General features: G+C 43.2%; 1 protein-coding gene across 2 annotated transcripts in view; it reads right to left on the bottom strand.

Annotated features, from left to right (window-relative positions):
- LOC112217489 (receptor tyrosine-protein kinase erbB-3) overlaps positions 1-26,552 on the bottom strand; it is a 34,341-nt gene extending 7,789 nt beyond the window's left edge. The window contains exons 1-20 of one of the 2 annotated variants that reach the window (XM_024377807.2): positions 26,097-26,551; positions 16,126-16,280; positions 11,163-11,349; positions 10,234-10,359; positions 9,943-10,005; positions 9,689-9,807; positions 9,419-9,560; positions 9,118-9,231; positions 8,864-8,981; positions 7,258-7,331; positions 7,055-7,145; positions 6,664-6,681; positions 5,791-6,008; positions 5,548-5,680; positions 5,338-5,431; positions 4,991-5,145; positions 4,851-4,904; positions 1,900-2,041; positions 1,647-1,766; positions 1,397-1,495 (exon numbers count right to left, since the gene is read on the bottom strand). In XM_024377807.2, coding sequence (XP_024233575.1) covers positions 1,397-1,495; positions 1,647-1,766; positions 1,900-2,041; positions 4,851-4,904; positions 4,991-5,145; positions 5,338-5,431; positions 5,548-5,680; positions 5,791-6,008; positions 6,664-6,681; positions 7,055-7,145; positions 7,258-7,331; positions 8,864-8,981; positions 9,118-9,231; positions 9,419-9,560; positions 9,689-9,807; positions 9,943-10,005; positions 10,234-10,359; positions 11,163-11,349; positions 16,126-16,280; positions 26,097-26,181 — 2,307 coding nt within the window. In that variant the 5' untranslated portion in view covers positions 26,182-26,551. Of the gene's footprint in view, positions 1-1,396; positions 1,496-1,646; positions 1,767-1,899; positions 2,042-4,850; positions 4,905-4,990; positions 5,146-5,337; positions 5,432-5,547; positions 5,681-5,790; positions 6,009-6,663; positions 6,682-7,054; positions 7,146-7,257; positions 7,332-8,863; positions 8,982-9,117; positions 9,232-9,418; positions 9,561-9,688; positions 9,808-9,942; positions 10,006-10,233; positions 10,360-11,162; positions 11,350-16,125; positions 16,281-26,096 lie in introns of both variants that reach the window. The other variant, XM_024377815.2, reaches the window with a different exon arrangement.
- Positions 26,553-27,649: the final 1,097 nt, after the last annotated feature.

The following is a 27,649-nucleotide window of genomic DNA, read 5'->3' as shown; positions in this document are numbered from 1 at the left end:
TTATGCTTTGGGGGTGTTTTTCTGCTAAGGGGACAGGACAATATCACCGCATCAAAGGGACGATGGACAGGGCCATGTACCGTCAAATCTTGGGTGAGAACCTCCTTCCCTCAGCCAGGGCATTGAAAATGGGTCGTGGATAGGTATTCCAGCACGTCAATGACCTAAAACACAAGGCCAAGGCAACAAAGGAGTGGCTCAAGAAGAAGCACATTAAGGTCCTGGAGTGGCCTAGCCAGTCTCCAGACCTTAATCCCATAGAAAATCTGTGGAGGGAGCTGAAGGTACAAGTTGCCAAAAGTCAGCCTCGAAACCTTAATGACTTGGAGAAGATCTGCAAAGAGGAGTGGGACAAAATCCCCCCTGAGATGTGTGCAAACCTGGTGGCCAACTACAAGAAACGTCTGACCTCTGATTGCCAACAAGGGTTTTTCCACCAAGTACTAAGTCATGTCTGCACATCTACCATTCCAGTGTTTAATTGCTATATTGTAATTACTTTGCCACCAGGGCCTATTTATTGCCTTAACTCCCTTAACTTACCTCATTTGCACTCACTGTATATAGACTTTTTGTTTTCTTTTGTTCTACTGTATTATTGACTGTATGTTTTGTTCATTCCATGTGTAACTGTGTTGTTGTATGTGTCGAATTGCTATGCTTTATCTTGGCCAGGTCGCAGTTGCAAATGAGAACTTGTTCTCAACTAGCCTACCTGGTTAAATAAAGGTGAAATAAATAAATGTTTTGCAGAGGGCTCAAATACTTATTTCCCTCATTAAAATGCAAATTAATGTATAACATTTTTGACATGAGTTTTTCTGGATTTTTGTTGTTGTTATTCTGTCTCACTGTTCAAATAAACCCACCATTAAAATTATAGACGGATAATTTCTTTGTCAGTGGACAAACATACAAAATCAGCAGGGGATCAAATACTTTTTTCCCCCTCACTGTAGTACCCGCAAACACCAGGCTCAATGTCAACAGTGAAGTGGCGACTCCAGGATGCTGACCTTCTAAGCAGAGTTGCAAAGAAAAAGCCATATCTCAGACTGGCTAATAAAAATAAAAGATTAAGATGGGCAAAATGACACAGACACTGGACAGAGGAACTCTGCCTAGAAGGATAAACTTGGATTAGTTAACACAACGTGCCATTGGAACACAGGAGTGATGTTTGCTGATAATGGGCCTCTGTACGCCTATGTAGATGTTCCATAAAAAAATCTGCTGTTTCCAGCTACAATAGTCCTTTACAACATTAACAATGTCTACACTGTATTTCAGATCAATTTGATGTAATTTTAATGATTTTAATAATTTTCTTTCAAAAACAAGGACATTTCTAAGTGACCCCAAACTTTTGAACGGTAGTGTATATATATTTTCTTACGTCTGTGATCTCATGGAAGGTCTGCCGCCCCGTTCGATCATGAATAGTCTTTATGGCCACGGGGATCTTCACTGAGTCTCCCTCAGGAATCCAAATGCCCTGAGAAAGGTGGAGGAAAAGACAGAGGTAGAGGGGTTACCTCACAATGAAACAAAGAAAAGGTAAGAAGCACAATTTGGTAAATGGTAGAAAGGTGCAGTGATGATGAAAATAGGGGGTTTAAGAGGCCGACGGTTGATGTTGTAATCACCTTGTGGATGGAGCCAAACACCCCGGTGCCCAGCAGCTTGATCTTACGGAGCTCTCTGACCTTCAGGATCCTCGCATGAACTTTGACCCCCTTCTCACCAGGGTCCAAGGGCTCTAAACTCTACAGACCAACACAAATGCACACAGTTAATATCAGGACATATCAAGACAATAACACACACAGACAGTGCTATGAAAAAATCCTTATTTTCTCTCTCTCTCTCACTCACACACACCCCCTCTCCCCTCCCCACCTCTCCACTCGCCAGGTATCTCCTCATGGCTCTCTTGCGCCGGATGGCAAGACCTCTGCGGTACAGAACACTCATCACAAAGATAGAGATGCCCACTATCACCACTGCCAAAACTCCCAGAACAATGCCTATAATGGGTTGGCTGGAAAGAGACACAGGAAGAGGTATTAGCCAATCAGCAGCTGATATACAGTGCATTCGGAAAGAATTTAAACTCCTTGACTTTTTCCACATTTTGCTATGTTAAAGACTTATTCTAGAGAGTATTATAAAAAATATTGAATCAATCTACACACAATACCCCATAACGACAAAGCAATAACAGTTTGATGAAATGTTGGCAAATTCAATTGATTGGACATGATTTGGAAAGGCACACACCGGTCTTTATAAGGTCCCACAGCTGACAGTGCATGTCAGAGCAAAAACCAAGACATGAGGTCAAAGGAATTGTCCGCAGAGCTCCGAGACAGGATTGTGTCGAGGCACAGATATGGGGAAGGGTACCAAACATTTCGGCAGCATTGAAGATCCCCCAAGAACACAATGGCCTCCATAATTCTTAAATTGAAGAAGTTTGGAACCACCAAGACTCTTCCTAGAGCGGGCCACCTGGCCAAAATGAGCAATCAGGGGAGAAGGGCCTTGGTTAGGAAGATGACCAAGACCCCGACGGTCATTCTGACAGAGCTCCAGAGTTCCTCTGTTTAGATGGGAGAACCTTCCAGAAGGAGAACCATCTCTGCAGAACTCATCCAATCAGGCCTTTATAGTAGAGTGGCCAGACGGAAGCCACTCCTCAGTAAAAGGACTCTCGGAACATGAGAAAAAAGATTCTCTGGTCTGATGAAACCAAGATCAAACTCTTTGGCTTGAATGCCAAGCTTCACGTCTGGAGGAAATCTGACACCATCCCTACGGTGATGAATGGTGGTGGCAGCATCATGCTGTGGGATGTTTTTCAGTGGCAGAGACTGGGAGACTAATCAGGATCAAGGGAAAGATGAACAGAGCAAAGTACAGAGAGAGGTCCGTGAGAAAAACCTGCTCCAGAGCACTCAGGATCTCAGACTGGGGCGAAGGTTCAACTTCCAACAGGACTACAACGCTAAGCACACAGCCAAGATAATGCAGGAGGGGCTTCGGGACAAGTCTCTGAATGTCTTTGAGTGGCCCAGCAAGAGCCTGGAATTGAACCTGATCAAACAACTCTGGAGAGACCTTAAAGTAGCTGTGCAGCAACACTCCCCATCCAACCTGACAGAGCTTGAGAGGATTTGCAGCGACGAATGGGAGAAACTCCCCAAATACAGGTGTGCCAAGCTTGTAGCGTCATACCAAAGAAGACTCGAGGATGTAATTGCTGCCAAAGATGCTTCAACAAAGCACTGTGTAAAGGGTCTGAATACTTACAGTACCAGTCAGAAGTTTGGACACACCTACTCATTCAAGGGTTTTTCTTTATTTTTTACTATTGACTACATTGTAGCCATCAACACTAGTAAATAACACATATGGAATCGTGTAGTAACCAAAAAAGTGTAAAACAAATAAAAAAATATTTTATATCTGAGATTCTTCAAAGTAGCCACCCTTTGCCTTGATGACAGCTTTGCACACTCTTGGCATTCTCTCAACCAGCTTCATGAGGTAGTCACCTGGAATGCATTTCAATTAACAGGTGTGCCTTGTTTAAAGTTAATTTGTGGAATTTATGTCCTTCTTAATGAATTTGATCCAATCAGTTGTGTTGTGACAAGGTAGGGATGGTATATTTTTGTAAAAGACCAAGTCCATATTATTGCAAGAACAGCTCAAATAAGCAAAGACAAATGACAGTCGATCATTACATGACATGCAGGTCAGTCAATTGGGAAAATTTCCAGAACTTTGAAAGTTTCTTCAAGTGCAGTTGCAAAAACCATCACACCCTATGATGAAACTGGCTCTTACAAGGATTACCACAGGAAAGGAAGACTCAGAGTTACCTCTGCTGTAGAGGATAAGTTCATTACAGTTACCAGCCTCAGAAATTGCAGCCCAAGTAAATGCTTCACAGAGTTCAAGTGACAGACACATCTCAACATCAACTGCTCAGAGGAGACTGTATGAATCAGCTCTTCAAGGTAGAAACCACTACTAAAGGACACCAATAGGAAGAAGAGACTTGCTTGGGCCAAGATTCACGAGCAATGGACATTAGACCGGTGGACATCTGTTCTTTCGTCTGATGAGTCCAAATTTGAGATATTTGGTTCCAACTGCTATGTCTTTGTGAGATGCAGAGTAGGTGAACGGATGATCTCTGCATGTGCGGTTCCTACCGTGAAGCATGGAGGAGGAGGTGTGATGGTATGGGGGTGCTGTGCATGTGACACTGTCGGTGATTTATTTAGAATTCAAGGTACACTTAACCAGCATGGCTACCACAGTATTCTGCAGCGATACACCACCCATCCGGTTTGCGCTTAGTAGGACTATCATTTGTTTTTCAACAGGACAATGACAAAACACACCTCCAGGCTGTGTAAGGACTATTTGACCAATAAGGAGAGTGATGGAGTGCTGCATCACATGATCTGGCCTCCACATGTCTTCACTATTATTCTAAAATGTAGAAAATAGTTCAAATAAAGAAAAACCCTTGTATGAGCAGGTGTGTCCAAACTTATGACTGGTACTGTATGTAAATGTGATATTTCAGTTTTTGCTTCGACGTTATAGTGTTAGATTGATGAGGGGGAAAAACTGTTTGATCAATTTTAGATCAAGGCTGTAACGTAACAAAATGTGGAAAAAGTCAAGGGGTCTGAATACTTTCCGAATGCACCGTACAATAATGAAGATTGCTGTGCTCTAGACTAGAGAACACAGAACACACTTTAATTGTCATTACATTGAGATATCAGGTTGTCAGTCACAGGTGGAAAAAAGACAGAGGCTCCACTCACCTAGTGGTTAATCTGGACGAGTCCAAACAGTCCCCAATGCCTGGCCCTGAGCAACTGAAAACACAGAACAGAGAGATATTTAACACGCATGCACACACGCACACACACACACCTCCCCCATTCTCTGACTCGTTTCTCACCCCTGGGTGCAGTTGAGGTGGCAGGGCTCACAGCGTCTCTGCTGGTTGGGGTATTTAAAGATGAGACCCTTCTCCCCCATCACTCCCTCAGGGCATGAGGACACACAGTGGGGACCGTCCCTCAGACTGGCACACACCACACACTTATTAGCTCCCTGCAGCGAGACAGAGAGGGAGAGAGAGGACAATTTCCATGTAACTGTGGTCCAAAATATCCTCCACAAGGTGGCAGTAAAGCACTACATTTCAGATAGTCCTGAGAATTTTGAGAGACACTTTTCAACTGATCCCTCTGAGCTTATGTCTTTTTATGACACATTGAGAGATATGGTCAGAGGTGTGCATACCGGTCCTGTGCAGGTGAACCGTCCCTCCTGGACCTCACACTCTGAGTGACAGGGCATACATTCGCCCTTTGGACCTGCAAACTCACGCCCCTCCCTGGAGAAAAACAGAGATTGAGATTGAAAAATAGGTTGAAAACATAGTCACACACACACACATTGAGACATACTCTACATTATGATAAAGATACATTGTTTTGACTGACTACTGACCCAGTGAGAAATCTGCACTGATGGACACAGGTTCCTCCTCGGTTGAAGTTCTTACAGGACATACACTGGTCCGGACCAGGACCCCAACACCCCTCCAACGAACACAGTGGGTCACACATGTGCCCCTCCTCAACTACACTCACACATGCAAAAAACTATTAGTTCTTCACTAGTTTACCTGCCATATTCACTCAATGATTTTGAGATTTCACCCAGTCTCTCTCCTCAGTCCCCCTGTCTCACCACACTGGCTCTGGAGACGATTCTCCTTGACGTCAATGTTCTTCTGGCGGCGCTGTGGGCGGGAGCTGCTGCTGAAGAGGCGTGTCCAGTTGACGGTGTGGTGGTAGCACAGCTTCTTGTTTCCTGTGATGTAGACGCCGCCGTCGTTGATCCTCCGCAGCGAGCGCAGCCCCAGAGATGTCAGGGACGGGATGCGCATCACCAGCAGGGAGTAGCCCCTGAACAAGAGGGATGAGTCAATAACACAGGAGGAGGAAGATGAGCAGGGCAGAGGGGTAGAGAGGCAGTGGGAGACTGGGTCAAAGGTGAGGGAGCAGGGAGAGGAGAACCATCAGGGTGGAGGGAATGGAGGACACTTTGTACACAAAATATTTGTACACAAAATATGTACAAATGTATACTGTATACTAGCTGGGAACATCAAGTCAGGACAGATAAAAAAAATGAATCGCACATTCGTCATTGCTGCTCCCAAACACTAATTGTCTACCAGCAGACAGAAAATGTGTATGTTGCTATGTAGGGAATGTATATGTCATTGTCTTTGAGATTAGTTTGATCAATACCACCTATTCACCCAGTGACTCCCAGTACCCAACTCTTCACTTATACGTAGAAGTGTGTATGGTCATATGGTATGATCAAGTTCAAAGTACAATCATGAGGATAGTGGTTACCTTATACCTCAACACAAATCCCTCACCCACCACCACCACCAACTGAGACACTTCTCATACAGTTCAAGACACAACACATAACCAATTCTGAGTAAAATGTTGCTTAGCATAGTCACAGGTGATAAGGAGGAAATTGTGGAAATATGATGCCATACCAGGAAGATTAGTAAAACAGCTGTCACAAACACTACTGTACCTTTTAGAGCGCCCTCCTCTGATGGGACAAACAAGACAGAGACAGAGAGACAGGAGAGAGACAGAGATAGAAGAGACAGAGACAGAAGAGACAGAAAGGAGAACAGAGTAGAGAATGAGAAAAAGGGTGAAAGAGGATGAGAGAAAGTGGTGACAAGACAAACAAGACACAACAGGTCAGTCTATGCATGCATGTCTACAATGCAGTTGAACACAGATGGAAATGGTGATGGGTTCAGTGTACACATACTGTAGAATGTGAACAAGATATGTCTTTAGTGCAGAGAGACAGAGACACAAGTATAACGTCAGACAGTGAGGGAGACAGACAGACAGACAGACAGACAGACAGACAGACAGACAGACAGACAGACAGACAGACAGATCGTCACCTGTAAAGGGTTCTTCCTTGTATGGTTGTCAAGTTGGAGAACACCGACAGGTCTGTCAGAGTTTCCGGCCATGACTGGATACTCAGAATGTCTGGCAACCGGAGAAGGTGTGTTACAAACACAGAACACCATACAAACACACCACTAAACTGACACATGTACTTGAAACTTCAACACACACACACATTCATACACACACATACCTGTGATCTCTCGCACAGTTCTGAAGATCTTCAGTTTCTCTGGATCCAAAGATGTGATGTTGTTGTAGGGATCACTGTGTGTAGAAGATCAACCAACAGAGAAGTAGTGAGGACCAACGAAAAGGGAACAAATTGACATTACTGTGTCATTTTGAATATACAGATGTAGGATCTTCATTTGAGACAGTTTGCTACAGCAGGAAAACAAGCCTGCAGAAACAGGACTTGTGAATCTGGATTATAATTAATGGAATTCTTTTGTAGGGGATGAAACATTTTTCATTAGGGCAAATCAAGTCTGACATTTTAAAGTGGAAATGAGAAACCTTAGAATACTTTTTTAACCTTGAATAGACTACAAGTTTGCATTTCGTACTGTGCAGGAAAATTCTCAGAAACAAATCTTAATCAAATTAAGATCCTACATCTGTACATTGAGTGTATAAAAAATTAGGAACACCTGCTCTTTATTTAATAGACTGACCAGGTGAATCCAGGTGAACGTTAGGATCCTTTATTGATGCCACATGTTAAATTCCCTTCAATCAGTGTAGATGAAGGGAGGAGACAGGTTAAAGATGGATTTTAAGCCTTGAGACAATTAAGACATGGATGATGTGTGTGCCATTCAGAGGGTGAATGGGCAAGACAAAATATTGAAGTGCCTTTGAACAGGTTATGGTAGTAGGTGCCAGGCGCACCGGTTGAGTGTGGCGAGAACTGCAATGCTGGTGTTAGCTGTGCCACTAGAGATTCTGGGTTTGAGTCCAGGCTCTGTCACAGCCGACTGCGACCAGGATACCCATTGGGCGGCGCACAATTGCCTCAGCGTCATCCGAGTTAGGGGAGGGTTTGGCCGGCAGGTTGGCCTGGTCCCATCGCGCACTAGCGACTCCTGCGGCGGACCGGGCGCAGTGCACGCTGACACGGTTACCATGTGCACGGCCAAGTGTACAGTGTTTCCTCCGACACATTGGTGCGGCTGGCTTCCGGGTTAAGTGGGCATTGGTTGGATTGCGCTTCTGAGGACGCACGGCTCTCGACCTTCGCCTTTCCCAAGTCTGTATGGGAGTTGCAGCGATGAGACAAGACTGTAACTACCAATTGGATACCACGAAATTAGGGAGAAAAAGGGGTAAAAGTAACACAAAAAAAACAAAAATATATAAAAATTACATTTTAAAAAGAACTGCAACACTGCTGGGTTTTTCACACTCAACAGTTTCCTATGTCAGTTTCCCATATCAAGAATGGTCCACCACTCAAAGAACATCCAGCCAACTTGATACAACTGTGGGAAGCATTGGAGTCAACATGCATCCCTTCGACCCCTTATAGAGTCCATGCCTCGACAAATTGAGGCTGTTCTGAAGGAAAAGGGGGGTGCAACTCAATATTAGGAAGGTGTCGATTTTTGAAGGTATTTAAAAAAGAAAATGTATTTAATAGAGAGAGATAGAGGTGAAAGGTAGGGGAGAGAGTGCTGAAAGCATATTGGGCCAGATTGGAAGAGGTACATTGTACATGTGCTCCAGCTGCAGTGTCTTAGATCATTAAACCACCTCAGGTCATGCCATTTTGATAGGACATTGCAACTGTCACTCACCCTTTGATCCCGGTGACCAGAAAGTGCAGGCTGCCCTGGATCTTGGTGCAGTTGATGAAACTGTCAATGTTCTGAGAGTCCACTGTCTGTCTAGAGGCTGTGCCTGTTCCTTGACAAGCTAGAGAGGAAAGGAAATCATTAATAGAGCCAAAGTTTCACTACATGAGTGAAAAGGACAGATTTCTGGAGTAGAGGACACTACAGATATGTGATATTTGATGGGTGTACAGTATGTGTGGACACTGGACAGGTACCTTTGGGACAGAGGCCTCCACAGGGCTCACACCTCTTCACTCCTTTCTTCTCCACCTCCGTCTTATAAGGGGGGCAGCTGCTCACACACGAGCTCCCGTCCACCACAAAATTAGCTGTGGAGGAATGAGAGACAGAGAAAGAGTGGGGCAGAGGGACAGACAATCATTAGAATCCATAGGAAAATACACAGGGAGATTGGACCATGCTAGAAATTGATAGATTGAATGTAGTCATGATGGTCATGATTAGGACTAGGAGTTGACCGGTGTAGTGGATAGAGCATGCTGTGTGTGGACTCACTGGGGCACTGGGCCACGCAAATGGAGCCGTACTGGTACTTGGCGCTGGGGTTGGGCTCCAGTTTGAAGGTGTGCTTGTTGTAGATGAGGGTCTGGGGACACTGCGGCACACAGGAACCTGAGTTGTTGAAGTTGCGGCAGGCCTGGACAGAGAAAATATAGTCATGCATTGCTTAGTAGTATAGGTTTAACCTATTCATTTCTATTAAATGACTATCAGAACTTCTGGTAACACTTCTTTACAGTATGCTTGTGTGTACAGAAAACTCACAAAGCAGTCTGTGTCCAGGGGTCCGGTGCAGCCTCCTGCACACTCCATATGACAGCACTCACTGGGACTCCTCCCAAAGCAGCGGCCATTACACTGAGGGGCACACACTGTCTTCGTCACTGAGGGGGGGGGAGAGAGAGAGAGAGAGACAGAGAGAGAGAGAACACTTTGAGCCAAGCGATCTGACTGAGCTGGGTTGTATGCGACAGAGAGGTTATCTAGTGTTGCAAGACAAAGAGAAGCAGGTGACTAACAGATCTGGCAGGTGTCATTCCTGGACCCCCAACATGGACCTGGGCATGCCTCATCACATGGCTCTGAAAAATGTCAGAAATGTTAGAAAACGTAGAAGCTACATTATACAAGAACACAGATCCTAACCATTTAACATAAAAGTTATCCGTACTGTAGCTGTCCCACGACTAATCTGAATACATAAACATGACAATTGACTTCTGTGAGTCCTACCATGTACCTCCCACTGTACTCAAACAAATTTCAAACGAATGTATTCATAAAGCCCTTCTGAGCTGGGTTGTACTCACGTTCAGGCCCGTTCTCGTTGATGATGACCTCAGAGGCTCCATCCTTCACTATGTCCAGCCAGTTCACCTGAGGGGTGTAGCTCAGGAACTTATTCTGAATGATCTGCACCCCTCCCTCCAGGATCTCTGTGGAACACACACACACACACAAACAACACACACACACACACACACACACACACACACACACACACACACACACACACACACACACACACACACACATGAGGACAAACAATTAGTTTACTGTTTCTAGTCAAGATAATTGGCATAACAGGCCAGAACCCATTGGTGAGTAACCACATAAAAACTGACACAAGTCTGTATTTCTCTCTCACCCTGTAGTGCCTCCTCTCACCTCTCATGTTACACTGACAGTTGGGTACATAGTAAAGGGCATTTCAACAGGGACTTCCAATGAAGACATCCACTCATATTGTACCTGACACACACACACACACACACACACACACACAAACAAACAAACAAACCTCCTTAAACCCTACTGTACTGTATCCATGCCAACAAGGGGTGTGGTTGTACTATGTGGGTGTGGGAGTGCCAACAGTAACATGCAACCTGCCTAGCAGGCTCTCTTTTCTTTATGTCCAGCCTCCCACGCGCAGCCATACTACAACTCTAGAGAGGGAGGGTTGTAGTAACATGCCTGCCATTTGTCACTGACACTTTGATGGGACGGGAGCCTAAAAGTTAACTACTGAAGTTGGCATGGTAGTTGACATGTGGACCATGATAACCATATTGTTGTTCATGATGATGATGTGTATCACTTAAAGGCTTATCTTCATCTCCATTAACATGTTTTTGAATGTGTGTGTGTGTGTGTGTGTGTGTGTGTGTGTGTGTGTGTGTGTGTGCCTTTGTGCGTGAGTTCGTGCGTGCGTGCATGCATGCATGCATGCGTGTACCTGTGAGGTGTGTGAGGCCCAGCTCCTCCAGTCCGTGTTGGCCGTCCTTCTGGTAGTTGACGAGGACAGCCAGAGCAAAGCGCTCCTCGAACAGAGTGGTGCCTCTGATGATACGGAGCTGGTCCAGCGGCAGCCGACTGAACTGGTTAATGGCTATGAGGATGTAGCCTGTCACTTCTCTGATAGACTACAGGGGAGGAGAGAGGTCAGGGAAGAGGGAAAGAGTCAACAAAAAAGTTTTACTCCAAAGTGCAGATGGAATGAGGATACGGCTATGTTTCTCATTGTTGATCTTGGAGGGCTGCACACAGCAAATTAGCCAGTGATGATTTTTACAGTATAACATTTCTAGTGTTGATTCAGCAGTTAATTTCACTCTGTATGGCTATATGAGTAGAATTTCACCAAGTGAGTACCTAGGTGAATGCCATCATTAAAATTAAACTCCACATTTTACGGCTCTCATGGTAACTATTGATGAGTGTGAGAAGAAGAGGATGTTGTGTTGTGATGTTATTGTCAAAGTCAATGTAGCATCTTAGTATTTACAGTAAATAGTCTTAAATTAAGGTACATTATCACTACATCTATACATCTACATCTATGTACATCTAGACACATCTATGTTTAGACACTTTTGCACTTTTATAGCAAATTTCCTGCAATTCTACATATTTTGCCATGGGCATGATTACTACAAGTTTACATAACTGGCTAGACAAATTTACCAATCTAATACTTAGTTAGCTGATATGGCTAATTGAGTGACTATGAATGGTTTGAATCCCTGAGCCGACTAGGTGAAAAATCTGCCGATGTGCCCTTGAGCAAGGCAATTCACCTTAATTGCTCCTGTAAGTCACTCTGGTTAAGAGTGTCTGCTTAATGACTGAAATGTTAAAATATAAACTGCTGATGCACAACCAAACATGAAGATGGCACTGAAGAACATGGCTGACATTTTACATTCTCCCATCCAATTGTGCTATTTTGTTAGTTTTTTTGCGTTTTGTGTAACTTATTTTTTTTACTTATTGTGTACATAATATTGCTGCTACCGTCTTTTATGACCGAAAATAACTTCTGGACATCAGCGATTACTCACTGCGGACTGGAAGAAACTTTTTCCTTTAACAAGTCGGACAAGAAGGATATCCTGCTTTCACTGAATCAGGTCCAAATCCCGCCTTTTGCGGGAAGAAAAAACGCAGGAAAAGGGTCCGCAAATCGGGCAGCCTTCTGAGAATCCATAGGCGAGCAAGTAAACTCCCACTGCCATCCGTTCTTCTTGCTAACGTGCAATCATTGGAAAATAAAATTGATGACCTACGATTAAGATTATTCTACCAACGGGACATTAAAAACTGTAACATCTTATGTTTCACCGAGACATTGCTGAACGACGATACGGACAATATAGAGCAAGCGGAATTTTCCATACACCGGCAGAACAGAGACGATACCTCTGGTAAGACGAGGGGTGGAAGTGTGTGTCTATTTGTCAATAACAGCTAGTGCCCGATGTCTAATATTAAAGAAGTCTCGAGGTATTGCTCACCTGAGGTAGAGTATCTTATGAAAAGCTGTAGACCACACTATCCACCAAGAGAGTTATCATCTATATTAATCGTAGCAATCTATTTACCACCACAGAACAAAGCTGGCACTAAGACCGCTCTCAACCAACTCCATAAGGCCATAAGCAAAGAAGAAAATGCTCACCCAGAAGCGGCACTCCTAGTGGCCGGGGACTTTAATGCAGGGAAACTTAAATCAGTTTTACCAAATTCTAACCAACATGTCACATGAGCAATCAGAAAAAAACTATTCCTAGACTACCTTTACTCCACACACAGAGATGCATAGAAAGCTATCCCCCACCCTCCATTTGGCAAATCCCCACAGTGACGGTACGTACATATCCCAACCAGAATCCATGGATTACAGGCAACATATGCATCGAGCTAAAGGCTAGAGCTGCCGCTTTCAAGGAGCGGGAGACAAATCCGGACGCTTATAAGAAATCCCATTATGCCCTCAGACGAACCATCAAACAAGCAAAGCGTCAATACAGAATTAAGATTGAATCCTACTACACTGGCTCTGACACTCGTCGGATCTGGCCGGGCTTGAAAACTATTACGGACTACAAAGGGAAACCCAGACGCGAGCTGCCAAGTGACGCGAGCCTACCAGACGAGCTAAATGCCTTTTATGCTCGCTTCAAGACAAGCAACACTGAAGCATGCACAAGAGCACCAGCTGTTCTGGATGACTGTGTGATAACGCTCTCGGTAGCCGATGTGAACAAAAGCTTTAAACAGGTCAACATTCACAAAGTCGCTGGGCCAGACAGGTTACCAGGACGTGTAGTCAAAGCATGAGCGGAGCAACTGTCAAGTGTCTTCACTGACATTTTCAACCTCTCCCTGACCGAGTCTGTACTACCTACATGTTTCAAGCAGACCACCATAGTCCCTGAGCCAAAGGAAGCGAAGGTAACCTGCCTAAATGATTACTGCTCTGTGGCACTCACATCGGTAGCCATGAAGTGCTTTGAAAGGCTGGTCATGGCTCACATCAACAGCATCCTCCCAGATACTCTAGATTCACTCCAATTCGCATACCGCCCCAACAGAGCCATAGATGACGCAATCTCATTCGCTCTCCCACCTGGACAAAAGGAACACCTATGTGAGAATGCTGTTCATTGGCTACAGCTCAGCATTCAACACCATAGTGCCAACGAAGCTCATCACTAAGCTAAGGACTCTGGGACTAAACACTTCCCTCTGCACCTGTGTCCTGGACTTCCTGATGGGCCGCTTCCAGGTGGTAAGAGTAGGCAACAACACGTCTGCCCTCCTGTATTCCCTGTTCACCCACGACTGCGTGGTCAAACACGACTCCAACACATCATTAAGTTTGCTGACAACACAAGTGGTAGGCCTGATCACTGACAACGATGAGACTGCCTATAGGGAGGAGGTCAGATAACTGGCAGTGTGGTGCCAGGACAACAACCTCTCCCTCAGTGTGAGCAAGACAAAGGAGCTGATCGTGGACTACAGGAAAAGGCAGGCCGAACAGGCCCCCATTAACATCGACGGGGCTGTAGTAGAGCGGGTCGAGAGTTTCAAGTTCCTTGGTGTCCACATCAGCAACAAACTATCATGGTTCAAACATACCAAGACAGTCGTGAAGAGGGCACAACAAAACCTTTTCCCCCTTAGGAGACTGAAAAGATTTGGCATGGGTCCCCAGATCCTCAAAAGGTTCTACAGCTGCACCATAGAGAGCATCCTGACCGGTTGCATCACCGCCTGGTATGGCAACTGCTCGGCCTCTGACCGTAAGGCGCTACAGAGGGTAGTGCGAATGGCCCAGTACATCACTGAGGCAAAGCCTCCTGCCATCCAGGACCTATATAACAGGCAGTGTCAGATGGAAGCCCATAAAATTGTCAGAGACTCCAGTCACACAAGTTATAGACAGTTTTCTCTGCTACTGCACGGGAATTGGTACCGGAGTGCCAAGTCTAGCACCAAAAGGCTCCTCAACAGCTTCTACCCCCAAGCCATAAGACTGCTAAACAATTAATAAAATCGCCACCGTACATTTTATATTGACCCCCTCTCCCTTTTGTACACTGCTGCTACACGCTATTTATTATCTATGCGTAGTCACTTCATCCACACCTACATATACAAATTACCTCAACTAACCTGTACCCCCGCACACTGACTTGGTACTGGTGCCCCCTGTATATAGCCTCGTTATTGTTATTATTTTTGTGTTACTTTTTATTTTTACTTTCGTCTACTTGGTAAATATTTTCTTAACTCTTCTTGAACTGCACTGTTGGTTAAGGGCTTGTAAGTAAGCATTTCATGGTAAAGTCTACACTTGTTGTATTTGGCGCATAAAAATAAAGTTTGATTTGATTTGAAATTTCGAACTTTCACTGTATGTATTCTACTATTCTACCTCTCAAAAGTAAGTTCAGATCTCGCTTAGTGGCTGGAGGCCCTAAGCAATTGCTTATATCGCTTATGCCTGGGGCCGGCCCTGGACTAAGGTTATAGAACTGCATGTAAGGTGACTCATTTTGTACAGGAGACAGTGACATTATCCATAGGAGACACACACTGATAAGAGCTCTGAGTAGTTATCTGTGCAGCAAAGGGAAGTCTGTGGCCTGACATGTCTGATTGTGTGTTTTGTGTTGTCAGCAGTGGTGGAAAAAGTACCCAATTGTCATACTTGAGTAAAAGTAAAGATGCCTTAATAGAAAATGACTCAAGTAAAGTAAGTCACCCAATAAAATACTACTTGAGTAAAATTTTTAAAGTATTTGGTTTAAAGGTACTTAATTATGAAAAGTAAATGTAATTGCTAAAATATAATTAAGGATCAAAAGTAAAAGTATGCGTATAAATAATTTAAAACTCTTCATTTTAGCAATTACAATTTTCTTGTTTTTTAATTGTATTCATAGATAGCTAGGGGCACACTCCAACACTCAGACATCATTCACAAATGAAGCATTTGTGTTTGGTGAGTCTGATAGACAAGAGGCAGTTGGGATGAACAGGGATGTTCTCTTGAGTGTGTGAATTTGACCATTTTCCTGTCCTGCTAAGCATTCAAAATGTAACAAGTACTTTTGGGTGTCAGGGAAAATATTAAAAGTATATACTTTTCTTTAGGAATGTAGTGAAGTAAAAGTAAAAGTCGTCAAAATTATAAATAATAAAGTAAAGTACAGATACCCCAAGAACCTACTTAAGTAATACTTTCAAGTATTTTTTACTTAAGTACTTAAACACCACTGGTTGTCAGGAAAATAGACTAGCACTATATTTAGACTTCTGTTGAACTGGACTAAATTATACATACACTCCTGATGCAAGAAACACACACACACACCTGTTGCCATTCATCCACCTGTTCATCCCCTCACCTGTAGAAAAGTGAAATCCCTCCAATGTTCCATCATGGTTATCTCCAGATTGCCCATGACAATCTCACAGCCACTGTACATATCCTTCATCAGTGTGTACTGCGTCTGTGAACTTCCTGTCACGCTCAGTGCGTTCTGGGTGCCGGAGCATATCACTGCGGGGAAAGAAAGGCAAAAGATAGTTCTTCAGTTTTTAGGATTTCACTTCAAAACTCTAGCCTAAGTTGTTGTCAGTACTGATCCATTTTGTGTAGTTTTGATGTAACACATCAGCTCACAACATACATTCAAACTCTGACTAATACGTACTGTAATAACTGTCAGTGCTAGGAATAATAATTAATTTGTTTATGCTCATTTCTCATGCCCTTTAGCTTTGCATGCTAACGGCCAGAATGGATACATGTGATGTGAAATAGGCTGAGGCCAGTGCTACATTCAATACAGTAACTGACTGTCTCTGGGGCAGACATACTGGGCCTTGTTTATTGTGGGCTGTAGGAGTCCAGTCCTTTTCCATGTCATTGGGACAGAGAGACTGTTTTGCTATTCAAATCTCAGCCAGATGTCCAAATAGAGAGAAAGAGAAAGAGGAAGGAAGAGAGGCTAACTCTGTATAATAACGTGTTTGTATTTTTATTTCCAGTTGCTGTTCGATGAATATGTTTCCCTATATACCAATAGGTAATTTATTCACAGATTGAAAGGTAGCTAAGAACAAGCTATACTGTGTTGGATCTGATGGGATGTTGAACTGCACACAGGCTTGCTTGTAACTACCCTAAAGTGATAGACCATGTTTATAACGAAACAGGACGAGACCCAAATGCAGACACAGGAAGCAGATGGTTTGAGTCTCTGGTATTTATTAATAGACAAGCGGCAGGCAAAAGGCAGGTCGAGGAAAAGCAATAGTTCGTAAACCAGGTCAGAGTCGGATGGGTACAGGGTGGCAGGCGGGCTCAGGGTCAGGGCAGGCAGAATGGTATGGCAGGTGGGCTCAGGGTCAGGGCGACCATTGTAGGATGAAACATTATTGGATGAAAGCTAGGGTCCGGCGAGAGCCGAGATGACAGGTAAGCTTTGAGGAATGGGCCCGTTCAGGACCGGGCCGAATCAAGGACGAACATCCAGTTAGCCATGCCCCCTGCCTGGTGCACCTTGGGAGAGAGCATCAGGCTTAACATTCTTGGACCCAGGGTGGTAGGTGATGGTAAAGTTAAACCGAGTGAATAACAGACCCCAACGAGCCTGTCTAGAGTTGAGGAGTTTGGTGATGCGGACATATTCAAGATTCTTATGGTCGGTCCAAACTAAGAATGGGTGTTCTGCCCCATTAAGCCAATGCTTCTACTCCTCCTCCTTCTACTCCTCATCTTGACTGCAAGAAGCTCTCGATTACCAATGGCATAGTTCCTCTCAGCAGAATTCAGGCGATGAGACAGGAAAGCGCAGGGGTGCAACTTTTGGTCCTGTGCCGAACGTTGGGACAGAATGGCTCCCACTCCAACATCCGAGGCATCAACCTCCACCACGAACTGACGGGATGAGTCCGGATGGATGAGGATGGGCTGTGGTGAAACGATGCTTGAGATTCAAAAACCCAGTGTCGGCAGCTAGGGACCATGTGAACGGCACCTTAGAAGAAGTGAGTGCAGAGAGGGGAGAAGCCAGGGTGCTGTAGCCCCGAATGAAGCGCCGTCCAGTGCTCTGGCTTCCATGGGAATGTAGAGGAGTTGTGTGGAGATACCCAGCTCAGATACTAGAGTAGCGTCCATGAAGCTCTCGTCAGCCCCAGAGTCAATGAGCATCCGGAGAGATTTAGACCGGTCACCCCACAGCAGGATAACATGGAAAGGAGTACGAGTAATAGAAGACTCCCAGTATGGCCCACCAGCGTTACATATCCACCTGTCCAGTAAAATACCAGGCTCATCAGTAGGTGGGGGCTCGGGTGACATCGGATCCTCTCGGGAATGCAGGCGTCAGGGACTTCCGGGTTTCTTCGGAGGAGAGAAAGCAGCGTTGGAAGAGCGAGTGTGGACGAGAACAGACTTCCTGCATTCCCATAGGTGCCCAACAATCACCCATAGGTGCCCTTATCCTTATGGTTAAGGCTATGAGGGAGTCGAGGTTCAAGGTTAACACTCGAGCTGCGAGCTCGTCTTTAATCTCCTCCGATAATCCATGAAGGAAGGTGTCAAACGGGGACTCCGGGTTCCAGGCACTCTCAGCAGCCAACGTGTGAAAGTCTACCGCGTAGTCTCCCACACTACCGGAGTCTTGACGTAGTAGAAGTAGTTTTCGGGCCACCTCTCCCGGACACCGGAGAATCACCACTGTAGGGGGATTACTGAGCATCTGGGAGGTCTCCGTTGTGACATGCTTCCTGATAGATAGTCCACGGAATTGTTCCAGTAATGATTTGAAGCCCTGGTCATGGCGTCCCGCCAAAGTATGGAGTCCTTCCATAAGATTCTGGAGTAGCTCCTCATGTCTTCCAATGGTGGCTCCATGCAGGGAGACAGTGTTGCGGAGCTGGTCCGAGTCTGCTGGGTCCGTCATGGCCAGTTCCTACTATAACAAGGGACAGGAGGCAGATGGTTTGATTCTCTGGTATTTATTAAAAGACAAGGGGCTGGAAAGAGGCAGGTTGAGGACAGGCAGAAGTTTGTAATCCATGTCAGAGTCAGATGGGTACAGAATGGCAGGCAGGCTCGAGGTCAGGGCAGGCAGAATGGTATGGCAGGCTGGCTCAGGGTCAGAGCAGGCAGAAAATCTCGGAACCGGGAGGACAAGAAAAACAGGAGTACGGAAAAACATGCTGGTAGGCTTGACGAGACAAGATGAACTGGCAACAGACAAACAAAAACCACCGGTATGAATACACAGGAGATAATGGAACAAATGAGAGACACCTGGTGGGGGGAGGAGACAAGCACAAGACAGGTGAAATAGAACAGGGTGTGACAATGTTGTCTAGTTCGTGTGCTCTCACATGTTGTCTATGTGCTGTGTTCCTGTGCTCTCACAATGATCGAAATACATGTTCTGCATTAAATCTGGAGACTGAGGAGTCACATAGACATGAGCACCGAACGTGTTAACATGTACTAAGTTCATTAGATTCACACAGGGAATAACAATCAGTAAAAGCTAGAAGGTGATTCTGGAGAGAGTAACGTATAGCATGTGATAACAGTCCAATGAGCAGGCCCAGCCATCATAAAGCAGAGATAGCAGCTAATTTATTGTGCTTGTGAAGGAGCAAGAGAGAGAGGGTCACAGGTGCTAGTCTAGAGGAATTTGGACACACTTGGACATCAATCCCAGTCAGACAGAGCACACTGACTCTACCTGGGTAGAGGGTCTATGGAAATTCCTGAACACTACACTCTTAGAAAAAAGGGTTCCAAAAGGGTTCTTTGGTTGTCCCCATAGGAGAACACCAGACATCACCAACAACAATGTCACCTATGGGCACAAACCCACCGTCGCTGGACCAGACAGGACTGGCAAAAAGTGCTCTTCACTGATGAGTCACGGTTTTGTCTCACCAGGGGTGATGGTCGGATTCAGGATTGTCGTCGAGGCCTGTACTCCTCTGGAGCGGGACCGATTTGGAGGTGTAGAGTCCGTCATGGTCCCACACCAGATACTGACTGTTACTTTTGATTTTGACCCCCCTCCCTTTGTTCAGGGACACATTATTCAATTTATGTTAGTCACATGTCCGTGGAACTTGTTCAGTTTATGTCTCAATTGTTGAATTTTGTTATGTTCATACAAATATTTACACATGTTAAGTTTGCTGAAAATAAACACAGATGACAGTGAGAGGACATTTCTTTTTTTGCTGAGTTTAGAACCCTCTGTGGAAATAGTTTGACATGGAACCCAATAGGGTTCTACCTTGAATCAAAAATGGTTCTTCAAAGGGTTCTCCTATGGGGACAACCGAAGAACTGTTTTAGGATCCAGATAGCAACTTTTTTTCTAAGTGTACCTAGCAGCATGTTACATTAGACCAGTGCTCTTCTATCTTGGTCCTAGACACCCACAAGGTTGCACATTTTGCTCTTGCCCAGCACTTAAATGACACTCTCTTGTGTTGTGACTTGTACACCTATCATCTAGCTGGTGATTCGTTATATAAAAAAGTCTGTTCCTTGTTTATTACACGTTTAATACACACATGCAATCTCACAATGGCAGGAACAGACTTTTTTATATAACGAATCACCAGCTAGATGATAGGTGTACAAGTTACAACACAAGAGAGTGTCATTTAAGCATGTGTACTGTAGGAGTTCTGTTCAGCTCAAATTGGGCCATGGACTTTGTGCAGTGTAGACACGTTTGGGCCTTGGAATTGTAATTATCATTAGATTGTAATTATGTTCTTCTGTGTACATTGCCCACTGCGAACCATCTTATCACTGCCCCACCTAGATTAAGCACTGGGAGAAGCCTGAGCTGGGTCACTGCTATCAGTGGATGGCTTAAAGCTGTTGACACTCAGCCAGTTCAATTACCTGTTGAGAAATAGTCCTGTGCACCTGCACATGTACACCCAGGCAAATAAAATCACAAACGTGTACAATCACCAGACAAACACTAATGTGTATGCAAGCACAATAATTGTACACAAAGAAGGTCATCAGATGCTGTTCAGCCACGTTATCTAACTCCATAGTGTTCCTGTACACTGTTTTACATTGTTTGTATAGAATGGTAACTTTTTGTCTTCTATATTATATATTGTATTGCCTTGTCTTTTTTTAATCGACTATTGTACTCTTGTTATTTTCTTACTATTTGTATTACTTTTATTAATCTACTTTGTATATTGATAGTTTTGCTACTGTATATTGTATATTTAACAAATAAGGCCCGCAGGTTTGTGATATATGGCCAATATACCACTGTTATGGTCTGTATCCAGGAATTCTGCATCGCGTCGTGACTAAGAAAGGGGAAAGGGGGAATCCTAGTCAGTTATACAACTGAATGCCTTCACCTGAAATGTGTCTTCCGCATTTAACCCAACCCCTCTGAATTAGAGAGGTGCGGGGGGCTGCTTTAATCGACATCCACGTCTTCGGTGCCCGGGGAACAGTGGGTTAACTGCCTTGCTCAGGGGCAGAACGACATATTTTTACCATATTTTTACCAGCTCGGGAATTCGATTCAGCAACCTTTTCGACAGCCCTTATCCTTGGTATATTGGCCATATACCACACCCCCGCGGGCCTTATTGCTTAAATATACAATATACAGTAGCACAACTATTATATACTGGTTACCAATGTAATTAGAGCAGTAAAAATACATGTTTTGTCATACCCATGATATACGGTCTCCTATACCATGGCTTTCAGCCAATCAGCATTTAGGGCTAAAACCGCTCCATTTATAATGATAGTTTTGCTATTTCACATTTATTCTGCACTGTTGAGGAAGAGCTGGAAGTAAGCATTTCACTGTATCGTTACACCCGCTGTATTCTATGAATGTGGAGAGGAAAAAAAAGTCAAGGGGTCTGAGTACTTTCCAAATGCACTGTATATCTACTGTACACAGAAATCGTGGCCAATTGCTTCCTGTTTAAGTCATGTCTTTAGTCACGTTTGTATGGGTAAAAAAAACACTCTTGGTTGACAATATAGTCTCCCACAATGCAGGTGATGACTGCAGGATGAAGAGCAGCTGCAGAAAATTGCAGTCGACTGTAGTCAAAACATCATGACCGTTCAATGATTTTTGGAAGGTCCATGCAGTCGACATTTAGGAGCATGCCCAGGGCCCCAGGGTTCTGGTATAGAAGCTCCTCTCTCTCTCTCTCTCTCTCTCTCTCTCTCTCTCTCTCTCTCTCTCTCTCTCTCTCTCTCTCTCTCTCTCTCTCTCTCTCTCTCTCTCTCTCTCTCTCTCTCTCTCTCTCTCTCTCTCTCTCATAATGAAGATATTTTCCTAGACTCTATACCTCTTTTCCATTTTCTCCTGACTATTTTCCTCTGTTGCGTATGCAGTCAAGGCTAGATAGTGGTGTCATTGTCCATTTCCTTAGACCAACCTAACACACTAAAAAACATTACTGCCATAGACAGTAACCTAACACACTAGAAAACATTTCTCAGTCCTGGATCAGGTTTAGTTGTCATTTTCATTCAGCTGTTTCCACAGGAAAGAAAAGGGAGGGAAAGAAAAGAAAGAATGGAGGTAGGAGGAGATAAACTATTTCTATAAAGCGATAGAAACGGTGGATGAGGTAAACAGAAACTTGGCTCAGGATGCCAACAGATTACTGCATACCTTAGAGGTCAATTCTCACATACACGCCTCACTGAGATGTATGTTCAGCACACACACACTGACACACACACACACACACACACACTGACTCACACACACAAACACACAGAGCAGAAGGATCAACACACACATCAAAGCATATAAACACATACTATGTCACATTTATTTTATAAGGCACATTTTATATTGCTATTGTTCACTTCCCACAGGGTATAATCCTTCAGGTCCATTGATATTGTAATAATGCTTAGCTTAGGAATACTTTTTCTGTGATAAATGAAAATAATAAATAAAGAGTTCCATTCCAAAACGAGATATATCCATTTTCAGAAATGTTGGTAAAAGAGCGTTTTTGGTTTAAAGAATTTACCAAAGAGATTGGTGTGTTTTTTCCACATCTAATTGTGGCATGGGGTTGTTCAGTAACAGACATGTATTTATTTGAAATCTTTCACTGGATGGTTTCATTTCAGACATACAAACAACCACATTTGGCTGCAAAACAAGATATATTCGCCTCACTCTCAGAAGAAAAAGTAGCATTCAAGAATTTACACAGTCATATGTGACAAATAATTACATTTGTAATAAAGAACTGAACAAATGATACATTTGATATCAATAAATAAAAAAATATATATAAAACATCAACACAGTAATATGAGATCTGGGCTCTGGGCTCTGGTCAAAAGTAGTGCACTATATAGGGAATAAGGTGCCATAGGGACAGGACCTAAGTCTAACCAAACACTATACCATTAGACATTAGATTCATGATGGGTTGAATTTCTATGTTAAATATACAGGATAAGAAACATATCATTCCAGCTTAATAATGGATGTACACTGAGTACACCAAACATTAGGAACACCTTCCTAATATTGAGTTGCACCCCCCTTTTTGCCCTCACAACATCTTCAATTTGTTGGGGCATGAACTCTACAAAGTGTTGAAAGCATTCCACAGGGATGCTGGCCCCTGTTGACTCCAATGGTTCCCACAGTTGTGCCAAGTTGGATAGATGCCCTTTGAATGATGGACCATTCTTGATACACATGGGAAACTGTTGAGCGTGAAAAACCTATCAACTTTGCAGTTCTTGACACATTCAAACTGGTGCGCCTGGCACCTACTACCATACCCTGTTTAAAGGCACTTACATTTTTTGTCTTGCCCAATCACCCTCTGAATGGCATACATACACAATCCATGTCTCAATTGTCTCAAGGATTCAAAATCCTTCTTTAACCTGTCTCCTCCCCTTCATCTACACTGATTTAACAAGTGACATCAATAAGGGATCCTAACTTTCACCTGGATTCACCTGATCAGTCTATGCCATTGAAAGAGCAGGTGTTCTTAATATTTTGTATACTCAATGTATAGCGTTTTGCAACAAAAACCCTCATCTAAAATCTTTGGAAATAAACTTTTTAAATATTAACTGTAATGGGTACAACGTTTGGATAAGTATTGTGCAATTACAGAGAAATACATACAATCTAAGCTATTAATACATATTGAAACCAATGAAATCATAAAAAGTGATTGAGTGCAATTAACTTTGTTCAGCAAACATTCACTGGTTTATGCTGTTCCTCTACAGTGGCCATGCACTGCACTAGTCTGGGAGACCAATATATGAAAATAACCCAGCTTTCCTACCTCTCTATTTCACAGACACGACTCCAACATCTGTAGTATGAAACCTGATGATCTGGTAAATGGTTTGTTTTTATTAACCAAAAAACAATCCACATCTTGCAAAGGTGTGCATGCATCATAATATCATTATGGTATGCCATAATTCATCTTCATCAGAAATCACTCAATCATCAACATTTGAAAACAACATGTATCACATAACAAGAATGATTTGATGCGGATAAATATGCTCCAGTGTCAAATCTTAAAACACACACCACAAACACACGCGCGCACACACACACACACGCACGCACAAGCACACACTGTACACATACACACAATTCCGGGTGAAGAAAAACAAGCTTGAAGAGGTTGAGGACAATCTAAGCTTCAGAGATGCCTGAGAAAGGGCTGTGATTGGTACGTTTTTATGGCATGGCTGTTATCGTTATCTCTGACCCCTGATATGAGTTCATGGCACACAGTGCTTTTATAGGGCCTCGTAATCTAGAGCTCTGTGCCACCTCTTCAACGGCTAAGAAAACAAACCACTGCCTTGTAGTGGTTACGTATAGGACAAATAATCAAACAACCAATCAATCAATCAATCAATCAAATTGAAATTATATTTCATTAAATTAAATTTGGATCCATTTTAGGATAGGAGCAAAACTGTTTTCACCCCATAGCTGCAATCTAGGACCAGCTGTCCCTCAATAAATAAAGTGTGAGTCATTTAACTGCTTATAATAATTGGGGCACATGCAACTCTGGTCCATTGTGTAATAAACCATTTATTAACTTGTAATAAATATGATCCGTGCATCATTTACCTTCAATGAATTCACTGTTTACCATATATTTACAACATTTGTCAAATTGTGTACCAGGGGTTATAGATCTCTAGAGAATACATTGAAATAGGTATAGGCCTAGTGTGCGAGCAGAGGAAATAAAGTACTGATTGGAGGCAGATCAAAATCTACATTAATTATATTTCCTCAGTTGCGTGACATGTATGAGTATATTTACTTCTGCCTATTATCCTTCACTGATGCCAGAGGCTCAGTCTGACTATCAACTGCCTCCTGACTTGTTGTTGACTTAGTTTTCCTCCTGCACTGCACCACCTTATTTACCTAAGGCCAGATGACATCAGTACAGAGCCAAAGTTCAGATTCAAATCACAACACTTCACTCTAACATGGAACCTATACAATCATACCTGACTCACCCTGAATACACCTCACAGATTTGACAAGTTTCCAGGAAGCTTGTTAATGAGTAGCTATTTTTTTAAACTCTTGACCATATCATATGGACACTGGGGTTAAAAAACATAAAGAGGTGCAAAGTGAGAAAGACAGAAAGACAAAATGGCAATTTCTAGGGAGGAGCTGTTTTTTGTTAGCAGCTTGCATTGAGAGCGATAACATACAAAAGAAGCACAGAGACAATTGACACAAACACATAGGCACACTCTGTTCTGAAAGTCGGCTGACGCACAGCAAACAGGTTCTGCACATATGAAACTGGTTTTGTCCCTACGGTCAGATTGACAGCACTGATTTAGGTGAGCACAAGAGATGCACCATTGACTCTTTTATGTACACAACTCTGTGGGATTTGTCACTGCTAAAATAAAATAAAAACACTACAGCATGTAGCTTGATTGTGAATTAACACAGTGAGAAAAACATATAGGACATATTGGCACCAGTGCCACTAAACACTGTTGACTCTTTTTTTGTTGTTGCCTATAACAACATTTCGTAAGCAATGTATATTTTTAGTGGTGTTAAACTTCCTGGGCTTAAAAGTGGGATTATTGACAAAATAATAGGCAACATTCTTTGGGCATAAATTAAACTATTTGCCCAAATACAATTTTTGTGGTTAAAGTCAAATAGAAAACATAATGGCTCATAAAATCGGGGGATTAGGAAATAATTTGAAAGACATTGCAGCCTACTCAATTTGATGCCGAGCGTAATACAGACACGGAACCTACCTTCTTGGGTTTGAGCGCAGGTAAACTGGAGCCATGTTAGCGTGACGCACAGCGCGAACACCTGCCGGAGACCTGTCATCCTCATTCGGCCAGTCGAGAAAATGTGTCAAACATTACGAGCTTGGAGAGATGTACAATATCGACCAAACTCTGTTATCCGACTGCTCAGGAATTGTTAGTCTACGAAATCATTTGAATAAAAGTCCAAATCTACAAATAAAGTCTTCGAATGTTTCCCCTCCTATGTACAGTATCCCAAAGAGAAGAACAGTTCAAGTAAGTCAATTTAAAGTCGACTGAAGAGTCCTCTTGAAATTTTTATGTGAGGCAGAAGGCTACTCAGCAGAGTTCAATTGGTTAATACGTTCCTTTAATTGGCAGAAAAACGCTAAGAGTATTGACAAGTACACGGTATGAATAGGTTAAAGGCAAGTGTACATCGGTTTGACACCGAGTTTACAATCGTTCAACCTCTGATGTGTAAAATCATCGCTAGTCACTGATTGGACCACAGACTGGTCGTTGAACCTATCAGAGGCAGATGCGCCTTCTGTAGGCTACTCTACAACAGTCTGCATAAATAAAGTCTACAAAGTAGCACTTGCCACAAATGGATTATTATTGACCAATCGTTCGTAGTAAATAAAGCTAATTTTTCATTTGCCTATATTAGGTCTATTGGTCATGCTAGTACTGTATGATAAATCAAGATAATTTTTGTATCATATTTCTGATTTTTGAGATATATTTAGAAATCCCTACATAATTCTTTCCCTAAATAATTTGAAGAAATAACTTGTAGACAATCTTGAAGCCCTACCAGTTAAATATGATGAACCACACACAATAGACTCAACATCATTTGGGCATCCTGGCTTCTCGCAGGGAGACCTTATCCGGGCTAATGTAAGCCCACCATTGATAAATGGCTGCTTGTTGAGACTTACATTGCACTGCTGTTCCCCATGAAGGGCTGTATTGTACCTCTGTATCGTGGACTGGTTAATCAGTCTTTCTTTGAAGGGTGCTGGACCAGAGCTATCACAATGACCGCATTGTCAACGGGTCAAATTGACTTCTGAACCCTTACAAGCGCACGCACAGACGGGGCAAACATTCTTGCATTCTCTTGTCTGCGTCACTGAAACAAAATATCACATTTATATTAAATGTTTCATTTTGTTTTGTGTTTTTCTCAGTGTGAAAGTACATCAATATTCGGCCATGAATTCAACTATTCAACTGTGGTATTCTGTGACGGGCAGTAGGCTAATGAACTGATGATGTTATCCTAGTAGTGGAACAGGAACTGTATATGAATAGACTCTTTATAGTTCATACCGTCATCATAGTGGTTATTGAATGAAAAAAATGGTGCATGTATTTAGACTTCTCACTCATTTACACACACACACACACACACACACACACACACACACACACACACACACACACACACACACACACACACACACACACACACACACACACACACACACACACACACACACACACACACACACACACACACACACACACACACACACACACAC

The sequence above is a fragment of the Oncorhynchus tshawytscha genome, linkage group LG02 (assembly GCF_018296145.1).
Source record: "Oncorhynchus tshawytscha isolate Ot180627B linkage group LG02, Otsh_v2.0, whole genome shotgun sequence".
Lineage (NCBI taxonomy): Eukaryota > Metazoa > Chordata > Actinopteri > Salmoniformes > Salmonidae > Oncorhynchus > Oncorhynchus tshawytscha.
The sequence above is the reverse complement of the archived record's forward strand: the minus strand, read 5'-3'. Positions and strand labels throughout refer to the sequence as shown.